We start from the raw sequence: 19142 nt of genomic DNA, 5'->3' as shown, positions 1-19142 counted from the left end.
TGCTGGGTCAAGATAAGGCATAAGGGGGCTTCCCTGGTGGCGCAGTGGTTGAGAGTCCGCCTGCCGATGCAGGGGACACGGGTTCGTGTCCCGGTCCGGGAAGACCCCACATGCCGCGGAGCGGCTGGGCCCGTGAGCCATGGCCGCTGAGCCTGCGTGTCCGGAGCCTGTGCTCCGCAGCGGGAGAGGCCACAACAGTGAGAGGCCCGCGTACCGCAAAAAAAAAAAAAAAAAAAAAAAGATAAGGCATAAGGATTCTCCAGCTCCCTGTGACCTGGGGACCGTTAATGATAGTTTGCATACCTTCTTATTCTTACTCTCCACCCTGAGGGGGGGAAGGACTGGGACACTATCAATCACTCTGAATTGAATTACCAAGTGCCTAGAGACCAGTGAAGATGGAGGATATGATCAATAAGCTCGTGGCCCATGGAGACAGCTAAAATCCTAGAACACAGTGTGCCCAAATTCTCTCTTTTCCTGCGGCATAATTTGGGGTCCAGGGAAAATTCCTCCTGCCCTGGCTGGACTCATTTTCTTAGTCTGGAGAATGGGTTGGCATAGCCTCATGTATAGGAAAACATCTCCCTCCTACCCCTATCCCTCAGCCACCCACCCACCCACAGCAGAGGCAAATATGTATGCACAGTCCCTTTTTAAACCCAAGTGAAGCAGACTCCTCCTTGGCACGTTGGTTTTTTGTCTCGTTTTTTCAGTTATCCTAGAGATGGTTCCATAACTGCATGACACACTTGCCCGTTCTTTCCTCCAGCTGCATAATGTTTCACTGTATGGCTGTCCCCGCATTTATTTCCCAGTCCCCAGTTAATGGGTATTGAGGTTGTTCCAGTCTTTTACGATTCCAACCAGTGATGCTATGAATAACGTTCCCATATCTTATTGCACACACGTGAGCAAATCTGTAGGCTAAAATGCCAAAAGTGCAAGAGCTGAGTCAAAAGCTTCTTTCTTTTTTAAGACTCTTTTTTTTAAAAACTCATTACGAAAATGCCTCGTGCTTATTAGACAGTCTTACTTATCAGACAATAGAGACCTGTGCAGAATGAAAGGGAAGGTCAGTCCCCTCCACCCGCCCCCTCCTCTCCACCCCCGTCTGCTCAAACCTGCTCTGCAGAAGTAACAGCACTTAGTGGATTTTTTTTCACATTCGCTAGAAACACAGGCGCCACTATGTCCTTCCACGTGTCCATCCACGCCTTTTCCTATAAGCTCCCCAGTATCCCTCTACATTTACATTAATACTTTTTTCTTTCTCTTTTCATTTCCCACATGTGGGGTTAGACTAGAGGTACTGATGCGCCAGGGCGCCCACTCCAAGTCCCCGGCATCTTTCCAATTCTGCGCAAATGCTCTCAGCCTCCTTCCCCTTCACCGCTCCGGAACATTTCCAGGGACACCAGAACAGAACAGACTCAGCCAGTCCTGTCTGTTGGCATTTTGGCTGTTTTGTTTTTCCCTATTACAACCCATCCTCCAAAGGGCATTCATGCGCATGCTCCCTGGAGGCTATCTCTGGTGAGTGGACTGCTAGGTCAAAGGGCACGCATATTTGGGACTTGATAATGGCTACCAGGTTGCTGCTGTGTCCCTCCCACCCCACCTCTTTCCTCTACTGGACTCCAATCCATTTTACTCTAAGGCCAGGTCTCTCTTTCCTCCCCTCCTCACTCTGTGCTATCTGTGGGCACGGACCTCCGGGCTGTGTAACCCTGGGCGGGACGCTACCGCTCTGAGCCTCAGTGCGGGTCTGAGTCTCATCCCCGGGCCCAAGGGAAAGCCCGCGAGTGTGACTGCAACGTGGGGACGGCGGGTTCACGCCTGTGCGCCCCCGCCCCGCAGCGCGCTGGAGACGCGGGTGCAGGCCCTGGAGACGCAGCAGCAGGCGGAGCTGGCCAGCCTCCGCGGCGAGAAGGAGCGGCTGCGGCGCCTGCTGGGCCGCCAGAGCGGCGCCCTCGCCGGCCTTGAGCGCAGCCTGCGCGCCGCCAGCAGCAACTCCAGCCTCCTGCAGCGCCAGCAGAGCCAGCTGCTGGAGTCGGTGCAGCGCCTGGTGCGCGTCGTGGCCCAGGGCCCGGGTGAGCAAAGGGGGCCCGCCAGGTGCGGGAGGCGGGGAGGAGAGGGGTGGGAGACCCCGCTTACCCTCCCGGTTCACGCCAGTCCTGGAAGCTACCTCGGGAAAGACCACCCCCCGCCCCCACCTATGAAACAGGAATAACACCAAACAGTAGTAATAATGGTGACGACAACAGTCCTAAGAGGAACCAGTCCAGACTCTTGCCCCGACTCCACGTGTGACCTTGACCGGCGTTCGTTTCCCCATGCGTTTAATGGAGGTGATGATAATAAGGATACCACCAGCCCAGACTGAGGAGTCCGGGGTCCAGGATCCACCCTCCATCCTCACTTGCTTGGGCTTGCCCCCCTCCCCAGGCCTCAGTTTCCCTATCTGCAGAATGGAGAGGTTGGACTCAATGCCTCCCAAGGACTTCTCTTACCCTAATGCCCCCTGCCCCTAAGCCCTAGAGGGCCAAACAGAAGTGGGGAGGCACCTGTGGCCCAGGCTTCTGAGAAAGGAGGACAATGGCCGGCCCCGCTCCCCATCCCTCACTTCTAATGGGACCGACTTCAATCACTCAGTCAACAAGCACTTACTGCGCCAGACCCGGTGCTGGGTGCTGCGGATACAGCTGTGAACAGCAGAGTTCCACAACTGTCTCTTGCAAAAGATGCCCAACCCCTGTCTGTGGGTCTCTGAGGGAAGGAGGAGGAAATACATATTTGTTAAGTGCCTACTATGTGCTAGATGCCCTGCTAGCCGTGTTCCTGAAGTTTCCAGTGGTTAAGAATCTGCCTGCCAATGCAGGGGACATGGGTTCGATCCCTGGTCCTCCGGGAAGATCCCACATGCCGTGGGGCAACTAAGCCCGTGCTGCAACCACTGAAGCCCACATGCCTAGAGCCCGTGCTCCACAGTAAGAGAAGCCACCGCAATGAGAAACCCATGCACCACAAGGAAGAGTAGCCCCCGCTCGCCACAACTAGAGAAAGCCTGCGCGCAGCAACGAAGACCCAATGCAGCCAAAAAAAAAAAAAAACAGCAATAGTGATGGATTCCAGACACTATGGCTGGCAGTGATTTACAGACAGAGGATGGCACCATGGCTCCATCTAAGTTGGGCAGGCCCCACCAGATAGGGGTGTGAGGCCTGAGGTAGCCACAGGCAAGAGAGGTGAACACCTTCCAAACCATGAGATTAGGAGTGACGCGAACCCATCACTGGCTTGTGCATAGAGCCGTAGCAACGAGGCTGCCCAAATTAATCCTGTAGCTCTGCCAAAGGCACGGGGCCTGGGCCCAACACTTCTCCCCACAGGCTCACCACTAACTCAGTCTCCAGCTGTGGCCCAATGTCTGCTCACCAGTCTGGGTGAGAGGTTGTATAGGGGACTTTGCCTCAGGCACCCTTTGACCAAACGCCTGTCCTGCCCCACTGTCACCAGGGAGAGGCACTACGGGTTGTTTCTCCCTACTGTCTAGATGGAGAAACTGGAGGAAGATTAGTCACCAGGTGTAGAACAGAAGATTGGATGGAGACGGGCACAGGAACCAGGCATCCATGAAGGCCAGCAGGAAGCCTGCACCCCCTCTCTGCACAGCTTTGTCCTAGGCAGGTGGAGGCTGGCAAGGGGTGGAGAACTCAGGACATTCAGAAGGTTAGAAGGACGGGGACACAGGTAGAAAAGACCTAACCCATGCATGGTATCAGAAGCAGCATTCGTTAACGAGGTCTGTTTGTCCAACCTTGTATGGGCTCAGTGGTGGAGACCCAAGGAGAGGTGGGTAGTAGGAAAGGTACTGGCTTTCCAGTCAAATGGACCAGAGTTCAAGCTCTGGCTCCTTCACTTACTAGCCCTGGCACTTTGCACAGGTCATTTAACATCTCAGAGCCTTGATTTTCCTCACCTATAAAATGGGAATAATAATAGCTCCTATCTCTCAGAGTTCTGGCACAGAGCATCCGATGAGTTCATACACATGAAGGGGCTGAGCATGGTGCCTAGGGCCAAAAGGGGGTGAAGCTGGTACAAAGATTAAGCAGGGTCCAGGCTGAGGCTAAACTATGTTGCATGTCAATACTGGTCCATCCTTGCTCTTATGCTCCCTGAAAATACTTTTCCTGGCCCCAGACTGCCCCTGACAGTACCTGGCTGAGAAACACTACAATGCATGGTGGGTATTTCACTTTTATTGCTATGATTGTCGTTAAGGCTATTGTTGTTGACTAAGGAAAACAATAGTGGACAGACCCTGAGAAGAGTGGCTGGAAATCTGAGGCCAACTCCCAGCTCTGCCCTTGCCTAGCTGGGAAAGTTGGGCCTGTCCCAGCTCGCCTCTAGGCCAGCAACCTACCAGGCTTGGCTAGACTCCAGTTCCCCAGGGACCAGGGGGCTGGCAGATGGGACCGTGGAGACTCTGCCCAGGGAATGTTTGTGCACAGACTGGGATGGATTTGGGGCCTTTGTCCCTTCATTTGTGATCTTGGAATAACAGCCTCATTTCAACAGGGCCTCAGCTCCAGGACCCAGGATCCAGGTTCAAGAATGAGGCCAAAACAGGAAGTCCCACCCCTTGGTAGCTTCCTGGTTCCTCACTGGCCAGGATACCTATCCATCTGGAACTTTAGCCCTATCCTTGGATACCCACCTACCCACAGATTGGTTTCTGGTGGAATCATAGCCCAAACCTCTAACTGGATCCCAAAAAAGGAGCCAGAGAGGGTGTTTGAAACCTCTGTAGTTTAGTTACCAACAGTCACTTTTTTCAGGTTAAGCCTGAAGGCCTCCAGGGCCCTGGTGGGATTTGGCCGTTAAATTAATATTCTCCCTTAAGGCCAGAGGTCAGCTCCCAGGGAGGGCATAATGAGGGGGACCCACCTAAGAGCTGCAGGGATATCCAGCTGGTAGAGTGGGCTGTGGAGGGGACCCTGGGTCTCCTACCCGAGAGAGCTCCAAGGACAAATCCCCCATAAGACCTGGAGAGAGGGAAAGCCCTGCCCAACCCCTCCCACCCGACCCAGCTGTGTGGCCTTGAGCCAGTTACCTCACTTTTGGGCCTCAGTTTCCTAGTCTGTGAAATGCGGAAGTACCTCAGTGGAGTTCAAGCCCCAATTACCTGTCCTGGAAAACTCTAGCAGCCTCATCTCTGCCCTTCCTGCTTTGAGTCTCATCCCCTCCAATCTCTGTTCTATCCTCTGGCCAGAGGGCTCTTCTTCTGCAGAGTCTGGGCTCCTCAGCCTGGCATTCAAGGCTGAAATCTCAGCCTCATCTCTCCTTCCTTAATGTTGCTCTCTGGTCCATCAAACAGCCAGAGCTCCCTCTGGCCTTAGCTCTGGATTTGGGTGTGAGTCATCTCCTCTTTGTGGCCTCAGCCAAATTCCCCTCACTTCACCCCGAACCCTGCACACACAGGACTGTTCCCGCCTTGGAGCCTGTGCATATGCTGTTTCCTCTGCCTGAGACACTCGCCCCTTCTCCACCTGGGTGGCCTCTGCTCCTCATCCAGGGTCCCAGCTCACTGTCAGCTCCTCTATGAAACCTTCCAGGGTCCAGTATCTCTCCCTATCCCCAACGCCTCCCAGCCCAGAACCTGGCACAGAGCAGACGGGAGTGCCCACCTGACCCCTTCCCTCTCTCCTTAGCTCACTTCCAATTGTTTTTACCTTGTCCCATTGCAGCCTCCATGAGGGCAGCTGAGCAGGTGTTCCAGGACTGTGCAGAGATCCAGCGCTCCGGAGCCAATGCCAGTGGCATCTACACCATCCATGTGGCCAATGTGACAGAGCCCAGAAAGGTTAGGGGGCTCCCGGAGGGCTGAGGCTATCAGAGGGTGCTGAGCCAGAAGACTCTCAGACAACCCTCCACCCCACCCCACCCTACCCCCACCAACGTCACCTCCAGGCCTTGTCCAATATCTGAGATTCCAGAGAAGGTGGGGGTGACCCTACCCTCTGGAGCCTGCACTCATTCAGGGGTCAGATCATGCGGTTAAAGCAGAAGTTCCCAAAGTTGGCAATGCATCCTTCTCCAGCACGTTGCCTGGGATGCTTTTAAGTTAGAATAGCAATAAATGGTTCTGTGTTGGTTCAGGTAATGCTAGCTGATACAGCAAAACAAACCTGCAAGAATTTCAGTTCCAGGGACTTAACACAAAGAAGTTTATTTCTAATCTACTTACAGTCCAGCTGAAGGTAGGTGTGGGAGCTTGCTTTAGGTGGGAAAATTAGAGACTGGGGGCCGATGGAAGATCCACCATCTTCAGTGAGTGGCTCCCAAGCTTACCCAGAACTTTGAGGCCCAGTTATCAGATGTGTGGGGGGAGGGCAGTCAAGGGAAAATGTGGATGTCAGGAGGGAGGGTTTGGGGGCCAGGCCCAGAAGTGGAAGAGTCTGGGGAACAACTAGCCAGTCTTCCCACTTCATATTCCCTTTTCAGTTTTCTTTCAACCCAGCTGAATATATCAAGGAGGATGGCTCAGATTATCTTCAACAGTTCTCACACACCTGCTAAATCCCCCTTTTAACAAAGAGAGATCAGGCCCTCAATCTCTAGCTAGAATTTTCTAACACTATTTTGTTTTCATTATATATATTTTTACAATTATCTGAATAAAGGCAAGTGTTACTAATTTTCCCTCTATGGTACTAATAAGATTTCCTTTTAAGATGCATTTAGTCTGAGTATTTATTTAAGTAAAAAAAAAAGACACCATTTTTTTTAACATCTTTATTGGAGTATAATTGCTTTACAGTGGTGTGTTAGTTTCTGCTGTATAACAAAGTGAATCAGCTATACATATACATACATCCCCATATCTCCTCCCTCTTGCGTCTCCCTCCCACCCTCCCTATCTCGCCCCTCTAGGTGGTCACAAAGCACCGAGCTGATCTCCCTGTGCTATGCAGCTGCTTCCCACTAGCTATCTACTTTACACTTGATACTGTATATATGTCCATGCCACTCTCTCACTTCGTCCCAGCTTACCCTTCCCACTCCCTGTATCCTCAAGTCCATTCACTATGAAAAGATACCTTTTTTTTTTTTTTTTTTTTTTTTTTTTTTGCGGTACGCGGGGCCTCTCACTGTTGTGGCTTCTCCCATTGCGGAGCACAGGCTCCAGACGCGTAGGCTCAGTGGCCATGGCTCACGGGCCCAGCCGCCTCCGCGGCATGTGGGATCTTCCCGGATCGGGGCACAAAACCCATGTCCCCTGCATCAGCAGGCAGACTCTCAACCACTGCGCCACCAGAGAAGCCCGAAAGATACCATTTTTAAAGTAAATATTTTATATGAAATTAGTTCAGCTATGGTGGAATTTGGGAAGGTGTGAATAACTAAAATTTGGGAACACTGATAGAGAGGGAAGAGCTGGCCTGGGAGGCAAGAGATTCTGGGCTCAAACCTCAGCTTACTTTTGACTCATTTGCCTTGAGCAAGTCCCTTCCCTTCTTTAGGCCTCAGTTTCCCTTCCTGCAACTTCTGCTACCCTCACAACAGATGCCACTGTCTTCTCTCCCTGAGCAGACCTTCACCATCTCAGAGCCTTTACTCCTGCTCCCTCCACTGGAAACACTATTCCCACTGATCTCTGTCTGGCAGGCACATCATCATCCAAAGCCTTGTTCCAATGCCACCTCCCCTGGGAAGCTTTCCAGGATTGCCCCGTGACTCCTTCTTGGGAACTCTCTTTGTAGCTGCCCAAATGTTCCTATTCAATAGTCTGCTAGCCCTATCAGACCTAGCCCTATCAGTCTGCTAGCCTCCTCCAGACCAAGCCAGCCCTGGGGGTTAATTTATCTCTGATTTGTCTCTGATTCACCTAGTACAGGGGCAGGCACCAAGTGTTTCCTCATCAAACATTGAAATGTACTGAGCTGGCTGGAAAAAATAATATGTGAACAAAAGTTAAACTGAAAGATGTGATTGCGGTGGATGGTAAGCTGTTTGAAAGCAAGAATCATTCTGTCTTATCCATATTGGCATTCCCCATGCCTTGAACGGAACCTGGCACCTAGTAAATGCTCAGAAAACATTTATCTGCTGAATGTAATAACATTTCCTTTTTTTTTTGTATTTTGGCTATGCCGCCCGGCATGCAGGATGGTTTCCCAACCAGGGATCGAACCTGGGCTTCCACAATGAAAGCACAGAATCCTAACCATTAGGCCACCAGGGAACCCCTGTAATAACATTTGCTGAGTCTATACCATGTACCAAGCACTTTACATCTCTTGGCATTTAATTCTTACAGCAACCCTGCAATAATAGCGAGTGAAAGGCCTCCGTTTACTGAGTTCCTAGTATGTTATGTGCCAGGCTCTGTTCTTTTGATGGATGACTCATCTCATTTAATTTTCACAACAATCCCAGTGTGCAGATGAGAAACTGAGGCACAAAAAGGTTAAGGTATTAACATCCCCATTTTACAACTGAGGAAAAGAAGGCTCCGAGAGGACATCACTTGCCCACCGTTTCAGACAAATGAAGACAACAGGTGGGGGATTCGGACCTGGATCCTTGGGATGCCCTTGACCACCAAGCTCACCTGTTGCTCTGTGAGGTTCTGTCAGCCAAATCGCCCTCGGGCTGGCCCAGACCTGGCTTCTGGCTGCCTCCTGGGGCTTCCAACTTCCCACCTCCCCAATTTCCTCCAGGTATTCTGTGACATGGAGGCCAGTGGAGGGGGGTGGACCCTCATCCAGCGCCGTGAGAATGGCAGCATGAATTTCCAACGGAACTGGAAGGATTACAAACAGGTAAAATTTCTGCCCTGGGGAGGAGCTTGTCAGCCCTGAAACCTGGGGCAGGAAGTGGGTTGTGGGCAGAGGTCTGGTTTGCCCCCAACCCTTCTCAGAAAATAAATCAGCCCACCTAAACCAACTGCCTTCAAAGAGATTTGGCCAGTGCAAATATGCTATCAGGGACTCCATCACCCGAAATTGAACCCTCTTTTTGCAAGTCCTGACATATATCCTAAGAATGAAAGTTTAAGTTTTATTTTGTTTTAATTTTTGGAAAAGATAATACATATACCTTGCTAAAAATTTTTAAAGAATACAAAAAAGGGAAGAGAAAAAAGTGATCTCCGCTGCTCACCCCTGGCTGCATTGCTTAAATGAATGTCTTTGTCTTAGCACACATACATGACTACATCTGCAGGAGAGGTTTTTTTAATTCAGAATTGCTGGCTTACTCACCCCTGGCTGCATTGCTTAAATGAATGTCTTTGTCTTAGCACACATACATGACTACATCTGCAGGAGAGATGTTTTAAATTCAGAATTGCTGGCTTAAAGACCCCATGCATTTTACAAGACGAGGAGTAGTGCCTGATTGTCTTCCAATTTTTTAATTAAATTTTGGATAAAGGATTTTTGGCAAGCTGACTTAAAAGCTCTTAAAGTTTTTAAGAGCAAAAGAAATAGGAAAAGATACACAGAAATACAATACTATTTTTTGTGTGTCTGCTTGCTGTTCATTTGATCAATACTTTTTTAAAAGTACCAAATTAATCTATGAGTGTTCTTGAACCAATTGGGTTTTAAAGAATCACTCAAATGGCAAAGAGAAATAGGGTGCTCAGAAGCAGAAATATGCAAAAGACTGCTGAATATTCACCATTAGGCTAATAAGGGGTACAGCGTGACTAAAATGGTGAGTGGGGCTTAGGTGTGCCCTGTCCTCGGTGCTGAATTATTGTTCTGCCCAAGGGCATTGGTCACGTGTCACTCTGGGACACTGGTGACTCCCAATGCTCTTAGCTTTACATTCCTATGTTACTGAAATTTTGCAGTGGCTGCCATGTCACTGAACAATGTTTGCTCTACCACTTATGCAGCTGATTTAATTTTTTAATTGAGATGTAATATTCATGTAGCTAAGTGCACAAATCTGAAGTGTAAGACTCAGTGAATTTTCCCATATGTATTCACCCATGTGACCACCATTCAAAGCTAGATATACAACACTTCCAGCACCCCAGAAACACTCCTTGTGTCCCTTCCAAGTCAAGACTCCTCTAAAGGTAGTAGCTATTTTTTTTTTTTTTTTTTTTTTTTTTTTTTTTGCGGTACGCGGGCCTCTCACTGTTGTGGCCTCTCCCGTTGCGGAGCACAGGCTCCGGACGCGCAGGCTCAGCGGCCATGGCTCACGGGCCCAGCCGCTCCGCGGCACGTGGGATCTTCTCAGATCGGGGCACGAACCCGTGTCCCCTGCATCAGCAGGCGGACTCTCAACCACTGCACCACCAGGGAAGCCCGGTAGCAGCTATTCTGACTTCTACCACCACAGACTTCTTTTTTTTTGCCTGTTCTTGAACTTTATAGATTTCAATTATGATTCATGTGATTTCAGTTATTTTTAACAGGCTTTTACAGTCACAAAAGTCTTAGTCTTTTAGCTCTAGGAGTTGGGGAGCTCCTAGCAAAGTGGTTTTGGGTAAGTGTCCCCAGAGCCCGGCCCAGCCCAGCTCCTTAAGCAGAGGCGTAGCCTTCCTCCTCGGCATGCAGCCTACCCCCATTCTCCTCTTCCCCAGGGCTTTGGCAACCCAGCCGGGGAGCACTGGTTAGGTAACGAGGTGGTGCACCAGCTCACCAGCAGGGCAGCGTACTCTCTGCGCGTGGAGCTGCAAGATTGGGAAGGCAACGAGGCCTACGCCCAGTATGAGCATTTCCAGCTGGGCAGCGAGGGGCAGCTGTACAGGTGGGCTTGGGGCCCAGGCTCATGGGTGGGCTGGGAGACCTGGTCTAGTGGCTACAGAGTATGCACCAACGGTCAGTCCCTGGGCGTCTCCAGTTCCTGCCATCTGTCCCCCATTTGGGCGCACGTCATGGGATCTGGAGGCGGCTGGTTAGCACTCAGCACATCCTGGCCACTGGGTGGGGTGGAGAGAATGTCGCTGACACTGCCATGCCAGGAACAGGAAGGGGCCTTCCAAGGTCAGTCACCCCGAGGTAATCATTTTACAGAGGCCCAGAAGTGGGGAGGTGACTTTCCCAGCCTGTCCTATGCTGTGGGGTGAGGTGGAAATTTCAGGCTGGGAATCAGGGGAACTGGGCTCATTCTGGCTCTGCTCCAGCTCAGTGTGTGAACTCAGGCAAGTCAAGTGGGCTTCTCTGTACCTCTGCTTCTTAACCACAGGATGGGCTTAAATATGAGCCCGTTAGAAAATCATCAAGGTCTCTCACCCCTCCCTCAGCCTGGTTCTTGGCTCTGTTCAGGAAAAGGAATGAACATTTCTTGAGCACCTATTATGTTCCAGGCAAATGACTCCATTTAATCCTCCCCACAACCTTCTGAGGTAAGCATTGCTGTACGTGCTTTAACGATGTGGAAACTGAGACACAGAGCTTAAGTCCCCTGCCCAAAGTTACAAAACAGGTAGGGCCTGGTTTTGAATTCAGTTTTGCTGCCAAAACTCATGGTGTTTCTCCTACATGATGTTACGTCTCTCAGAAACTCAAGGATCTTAAAGATAAACTAGCTTGGAACCAGGACAGAATTGAATTCACAGACTCATGCTCTAGGGCCACAAAGGACCTCACATGTCATCTGGTTCTTCACATGATGCTAGAATCTCCTCCACGGCCACATTCATCATCCAGCCATGCTGGAATGCCTTCACTGATGGGAGGTCACTTCCTCCCAAAGAATCTCTGATGACTCTCTGTCCGCCTGCATTGTATGCCTAATGCCACCTCTGAGGGCTTCCCGGTGATGTGCCCCCAACCCCTCTATTAAATGCCCCTGGTTCCTTCAGCTAGCTGGTTCTGACATCCCTTCTATGGAACCCAACCCAGTCTGATAATGTTCCTCCTTCAAGTGCAATGTCTAGAGCCGAATGAAACGTCCCCGGCTCTGGGCTAGGCGGGGCTCAGCTGGATGCCTCTGACTCCATAAGCCGAACAGCGAGTAGCCACAACGTCCTGCTGGCTCCTCTTTAAGACACTGACCACCAAAGCCAAGGCTTAAATCCTGACTTTATCCCTATCTTCCTGAGCGACCCTGAGCAAGTCCCTTCACCTTCTCATCTGCAAAATGGGTGCCATAGGTGTACCTACCTCATTTAAAGTGTTGTGAAGCTTGAATGAGATACTACACATAGAGCATTAATGCTGGCTCTTAGTATATGTTCAGCAAATAATATTATAACATTATATTATAATATTATAATTACTGTCCCCAAGCCAGCCCTTCACACACTTGGCTGGACTGCTCTGGGCAAGTTCACTGCTGTTCCCATCTCCAGTGCCTGGGACATGGTAAGTGCATAACAGGAAGCTGGGGGAGCCTCCCTTTCCTACACAAGTAACAGTTAAACCTCAACTCCATGACCCAATTCTTGGGCAGCAGCTTCTGTGGCCCTAAGTCCAGGATCTGCCATTTTTCTTGCGCAAGAAACATCGGGAAAAGTATCTCATTGTGCTAAAGGACGTGGCCCTGGAGCCAGATTGCCTGGGTATGAACCCTGCCTCTATCACTTGTTGGATTCATGGCCTTAGACAAGTTACTTACCTCTCTGTGCCTCAGTCTCCTCATCTGTAAAATATAGTATCTATGTCATAACTGAGATAAGCTGCAGAAAACGCATAGCATGTGGTAAGTGTTACATAAATGTTAGAGATATACAAACAATATATTCAAAGACAGAAATATAATATTTCTGCATCTATGTAGATCTCAATTATTTACGTCCATTTATACAAGCATATACATGTATGTTACATTTGGGACCCCTTGCTGTGCTCCCCTCTGTGAATTTGATGCGCTCCCTCTGGCTTTTTATCCGAGACATGGAGAGCTCCCTGCCCATGGTTCCAGACTGTTATGCTCAGGTTTCAAAGGGCCCACATCTATGTGACCCTTTGCAGAGCCCTAAATAATAATAATGATATATTGAACACTTGCTCTGTGCCAGGCATGGGCTGGTTCTGGTCATTTGTGGAAGAATCAGACCTGCGCTCTACCCCTCAAAGTTGTTCACAGTCCAGTGTGTCGTGTGTGTCTGAGGGTGAGTGTGTCCACAAGCAAACCCACACCCCCAAGAAGACAGGAGTTGCCTAAGGGGAAAGCACAAGGGCATAGAGATGCTTGCGCTATCGGGGAGGGCTCCCTGGAGGAGGTGGTGCCTATGAAGAGTAGGCATTCTCCAGACAGAGAGAGGATAGAAAGGGCTCCCCAAGCAGCAGGGAGATTCTGAAAAGAAGGCAGAAAGAAGAGTTGACATGCAGCTGGCCACAGAAACCCCAAACCTGAGCAAGGCTCTTTCAAGGGCTCCGGGGATCGTAAGGAATAGGCCCTGCTCATTCAGGAAAAGCCTGGAAGATCCTGGAAAACACATAGGGACCTGGAAACTGCCAGAGAAGGGCTAAGGGGAGAGTGACAGAAACAGGTGCCGTCCCTGGGTCCCCACCGTACAGAGTCAGCTGCCTGGTGAGGTGGGGTGGATCCCCATAGGGAAGCCTAGAGGTGGCGAAACCTGGGCAGGCAGAAGCTGGAGCATGGGCATCGGGGTGGGAGGAGCACCCTTATTTGTCAGACACAATAATGGGAACCCTCTGGAGCCCGGCTGGGGTGCATGCATAAGACTGCAGAGAAGTGGCCCACGGAGGGGGCTGGGGGAGGCACAGACAAGACACAGGCACACACTGACACCAGGCACAGGCCTTCCAGAGGTGCCCACACACCCAGACCCGGCAACAAGCACCAGATACACACAGAGATATACAGGGACACGCACAGACGCACATGCACATGTGGAGGGGCTCACCACACCCCTGGGGTACACACTTGAACCTTCAGGGCACAGACTCACACAAGTGCCATAGCCACACAAACAAGCACAGACACACACCCAGGCACGTGTGCAAACATGCCTCAGAGAAGCCCTCTCAGGTAAACACGCACACAGTCTCAGGCACAAAGACATATTCCAAAGCACACACTCAGACCCACCATAGAGATTGCTGCACAAACTTAAACGCACACATACGCACGCAGGCACAGAGGCGTGTATCCAGATGCTCACGACCTCAGACACAGACTCACGCACCTCACGTGTCTCAACTGGGGGTGTCCAAGGACTCGTGTGTATGTTTGTGTTCCCCAGACCTGAGCCATGATTATGTCCAAAGTGCATCTGAGCAATGGGTCAACTGGGGCTTCCCGGCTCATGACTTGAGGGTCCCTTAGAGATCATAGATCCCCCTTCTGGCTCCCAGAGAGGAGGGGAAGGGAGGCTGAGGACTTGGGGCCAGTGCTACTGCAGTGACCCCGTGAGATCATTCGGCTTTGTCCAGCACTGATTCCACACAGCCCCAGACTAAAGGTGACCCCAAACTTTAGCCTGAGTCCCGAGCCTGGCCTTGAACTGACGTGACTGAGCCCTGAAATGGAGCCCTCAATGGCCACAAGGAGAAGCTGGGACCATATGAGCAGGTGGGCCAGCCAGCCTGTCCCCACCCCAGGGAGCCCCTGGCCAGGTAGGCCCCTTGGCGGGGGATTTGCAACAACACTCATGCAAGCCCAGGGTGGCATATTTAAGGGCACAGTTAAGGCTTCACGGCTGGCCACCCTGAGCCAGCCCTGCCCTCACCACAGACAGAGAACACAGGTGGTAGATGCAGGGACCGAGGTGGCCTCATGCCCAGGCCCCACATTCCCTCTGGATCCCAATGGGGGCATCTCGCAGGCCCTGCCCTGGGGAGCCAGGGCTTCCCCGAGCTGCCCCGGCTGCATCTGGCGTCCACTTGCCTCCACCCGTAGGACCTTCTGTTGCTCCCAAACTGGCTCCCGCCTCAGCTGCCAGTGCAGCCCCTGCCCTGCTACAAGCCCCCAACACTCTCTCCTGCCAGGCTCAGTGGAAGCCTGTGCCAGCCATGCACACGGGCTGGGAACACGGGGACAGGATGGGACGAATCCACAAGCACCGAACGTGCCAGGCACTTACTAGGTGCCAGTGCTGCCCTGCACCTGTCACACGCCGAGGTCACCCCATCACAATGACGGTTAATATACTATCGTTACCATTTTAACAGATGAAGAAACTGAAGCTGAGAGGCGAAGCAATCTGCCCAAGGCCACACAGCTGACGAGCGGCACAGCTGGGATTTGAATCCAGGCATTTTACCCCCAGAACTTGTGGTCATAATCACCACAAAGGCTTGGATGTGCCCGCCAGGGCCTCATAGCCTGACCAAGAAATAGAAACCCTCCCCAGCTGGCTGCAGGGGTGGAAGTCACAGGGCTGGGGGTGCCTCAGGGCCCTGATCCATGTGGGCTGGTGTGGTCAAGGAAGGCCTCCCGGAGGGCGTGGGTGGGCGTGAGGTGTGATAGGGCTGGGGTTGCCGGATGGTCAGCTGGGAAGGTAATGCACACAGCTCCCAAGTCAGGCCAAGTGGGGCTGGGATCTGTCTCTCACCCTCATTGGTTCTGAGATCTCAGGCAGGCTCCTGTGGCTCTTGGGAGCTCTGTTTCCTCTTCTGTAAAATGGGAATACTAAGGTATTTTGAGGATTAAATGAGAATGAATTAACCCATGTAGAGTGCTTTAAACAATGCCTGGCACATAGTAGATGTTCAAAAAATGTTAGCCATGGTCCTCATTATTGTCACGATCATTCTCACAACTGGCCAAGACTCAGGTTCAGCCAGCTGAGGGAGGTCTGGCACGGGGTGGGCACTCTGTCCCTGCAGGCAGCAGACAGGGAGGAGAGATGCCTCAGAACAACTGGAGGGGAACCCCTTCCGCAACCACCCCCAACCTGACTCTGGGCCCCTCTCCCATCACCACCTCCGGGTGCCTCCAGGCTTTCCCTGAGTGGGTACAAGCGGCTCGGCGGGGCGCCAGAGCAGCCTGGTCCTGCAGGGCACCAACTTCAGCACCCGCGACGCAGACAACGACAACTGCCTCTGCAAGTGCGCCCAGATGCTGTCCGGAGGTGGGTGCAGGGCGGGGTGAAGCCCCACCTCCCCACAGGCACGCCTGGCTGAATACCCCCATCCCCTCCCCACTTGGTCCTTGTGCAGCCAGGTGCCATCAAGAAGTGGGTGCAGGTCAGGGTCTCGCTCACCCACGGGCTGGCCTGGCCGTGCCTCATCCATACCTTCCCCCTGACAGGATCCTTGAGGTCCCCTCCAAGGTCTCACCTCCTCCTAAAGCTGGCATCACCAGTTCTCCTCTGAGACCTCTGAGAAGCACTGAGAGTGGGCCCCAGGGTGCACCCTAGGGGGGGGTACAATGCCTAATCTGCCCCAACCCCAGGCCTGAGACTTCCTCCCCAACCCTCCTCCCGGGGCCAAGCAGGATCTGGAGGCGGGAGACCTGGGTGGAGGGCAGAGGGGCAGCTGCCCACCAACTCTGGTTTAGGCAGTGTTTTCTGTGGGGAGAGACATCAGAGAGTGGGAGATGCGGAGTGAGAGACAGAATGGGAAGGACAGAGATCAGAGGAGACCTCCAGAGACACAGAGACAGGGACAGATGGAGACGAGAGAGACATCAGGATGGACAGAGTGCTGGGCACAGAGCTACACGGGGACAGAGGGAAGTACAGAGGGAGAGATGGAGAGAGAAACACAGACCACAGAAAGACAGATGGACAAAGTGTGTGAAAGACAGAGAGACCCAGAAAGGTAGGGTAAGGGAGAGCAAAGAGAGACAGAGAGATCAGAGAGAGACACAGAGAGACAGACATGAGTGCACTGCCTCTGGAGGCCCCATACTGAGCAGCGGGTCTGGAGCCTCCCTCCCCCACCAGCCAATGCCCGTTCCCACCCAGCCCCATCTCCAACAAGCTGGCTTCCCAGAGGAGCCACCAGCCCTGATTCATCTTTGGGGTAGGGGGCTGCCCTCACCCCACTGGCTGGGCCCCCACATCCCCAAAGCCTCTAACTCCCCCTCCACCAGGATGGTGGTTTGATGCCTGCGGCCTCTCAAACCTCAATGGCATCTACTACCCGGCCCGCCACCACGTGCGCAAGCTCAACGGCATCCGCTGGCACTACTTCCAAGGCCCCAGCTACTCACTGCGTTCTACTCGCATGATGGTGCGTCCCACAGACATCTAAGGAGCAGCCACGCCTGGAGGCTGGTCCCGCAGGAGGACCTGGATGTGGTATCCTCTGAACAAGCTGGACCCAAACACAGGACACAATGCCAGGACCTTGTCCTGGACACCCTGGGTCCCCTGAGCCAGCCCTCCTTACCCCAGGAGTCCAGAAGAGTCACCTCCCTCCCTTTTTCCCTCAAGTTGTGAAATGGTGGGTGTTTGGGGGTTCCTGCCTCTTCATTGTCCCTATTTCCTCTTCTCTCCTGCCTCCTGTGGGGCCCTCCGGCCAGCTTGAGGGTCGCAGTACCCTGGATGAGCTGAGAACAGATTTAACTGGGCTCCTCAAAGGAATACACGGCTAGTGGTGGGACGTGAGGCAGGCGGGAAGGTATTTACAGGGAAACTGCCCAGATGGAGGCCCAGAGTCTGTCCCTGGGTTGTTGGGAAGGCCATCTCTTGTTCCAAGCTTTCTCAGCCTTGAGATGTCCTTGAACTTTCTGTTCAGGACTGAAGGAGCTGCATCCACCCTATAACGGGAGTTATTTCCACCCACATTGTCCACCACTCCTAGGCCCCAGCATCTAAAGCTCAGATGTGGTTTTCTCAGGGGCTCCAGAAGATCTAAGAGGGATTCCTTTACCCCTTGAATGTCCTAGAATATATTCCAGAGAGAATAACTAGGACTCCCCTCTAAAAGTACCTGTGGTCAAGTGAGGGAGGGAAACACCAGGTTTAAATCAACGTGAACCGGCATTCTTAGATGCAGGCCTTGTCAGGGCCATTAGTGTGGTCATGTGCTTAGTGACTGCCCATGAAAGGGCTAGAGTAGGCAGCTTTCCCCAAATTTATTTATTTGAAAATGGGCCCTGATTATCCCAGAGCATCTCTCAGGGCTGCGGATACCCTTGGAAAAAAGCTGGTCCTCGTATGTCATGAGCTGAAACCCCAGGTCACTATCCCCACCCCCAGCTGCTTTCACCATTTCTAGCTACGAGGGCCACAGTGACATTCTCAGCCTCTAGAAACAACTGGAAGGAATCTTTGGGTTAAAACAGATACACCGTCGCTGAAGAAGGGTCTAGAACTAAGTTTCCTGTCTGTGCTCCAGGGCTTCTCTGTCCGTAGGAAGCCAGATCTCTGTCTGGGGGCTGCCCTCAGCACTCCCTGTGACCCCAGCTCAAGTTCAGGGGCTCTTGGGGCCCACTCTGTCTCGAACAGGACACCAGTCGCTGGGTCCAGATCCCTCCTGCCTCCAATGCAGAGCCCCTAGCCTCCTCTTGCCTTGTCCAACAGCGATGCTGCAGCTAGGGCCCCATGGAGACTGGGCCTTTGCTGAGTCTGGGAGACCATGGGCTTCTCATGAACTTTTTTCAGAGAGGGGCCGCAGCCACTCTGCCACCCAGTCCCATTACTGTGTCACCCTCCTCAGACCTGATGAGGCCACCAAAGTCCTGTCATCCTCAGCCAACACCCGGACCCAGCCCATGACCGACCCGCCCTACCGCCAGGTTGCACCTCTGTCTTCAGAAGGTTTTCTCCTGGATGGGGCTGCACGGTGGAAATGGGGCACCTTCATCCCACTGGGCTCTGCCCCCGCCCCTGGGTCCCACCTCGGCCAATCCACTGATTAAACCCAGCACAGATTACCGCTGATCTCCTTCAGGGAAACCAAAGGATGTCGTTGCTAATGGTGACTTCAGGCAGGAGGGAAAAGTACTTAGGGGCAGGTGGCTGCCCAGAAGGCCGACACCGCCCTATCCAGCATTTGCTCGGCCAGCCTTTATTTAGTGTCTACGGTGTGCAGTGTGGTGCTGTTGGCAGGGCTCAGGAGTCAGACAGCCCTGCTGCAGCTCTTGAACTTGAAGCCAGTGGCTCAGCCTCTCAAGGCCTCAATCATCTGATCTGTGAAATGGAGATGGTGATACTCCGTCCTTGCTGTGATGGGACAGGAGGAAAGGAGACCTTGTATTGCAACTTCTTAACAGAGCCTGGCATGAAACAGGTGCCTAATAAATGTTAGTTC

The 19142-nt window shown here is 52.4% G+C and overlaps 1 protein-coding gene across 1 annotated transcript in view; it reads left to right on the top strand.

Annotated features, from left to right (window-relative positions):
• ANGPT4 (angiopoietin 4) overlaps positions 1-17292 on the top strand; it is a 39091-nt gene extending 21799 nt beyond the window's left edge. Inside the window, 7 exon segments of the mRNA XM_032605751.1 lie at positions 1861-2093; positions 5754-5869; positions 8730-8831; positions 10610-10776; positions 15881-15899; positions 15901-16012; positions 16978-17292. Of these exon segments, the coding sequence (XP_032461642.1) occupies positions 1861-2093; positions 5754-5869; positions 8730-8831; positions 10610-10776; positions 15881-15899; positions 15901-16012; positions 16978-17138 (910 nt within the window). The 3' untranslated portion in view covers positions 17139-17292.
• Positions 17293-19142: the final 1850 nt, after the last annotated feature.

Source organism: Phocoena sinus, chromosome 15 (genome assembly GCF_008692025.1).
Source record: "Phocoena sinus isolate mPhoSin1 chromosome 15, mPhoSin1.pri, whole genome shotgun sequence".
Classification (NCBI taxonomy): domain Eukaryota; kingdom Metazoa; phylum Chordata; class Mammalia; order Artiodactyla; family Phocoenidae; genus Phocoena; species Phocoena sinus.
Note: the sequence above shows the minus strand (reverse complement) of the source record. Positions and strands in the feature narration are given on the sequence as shown.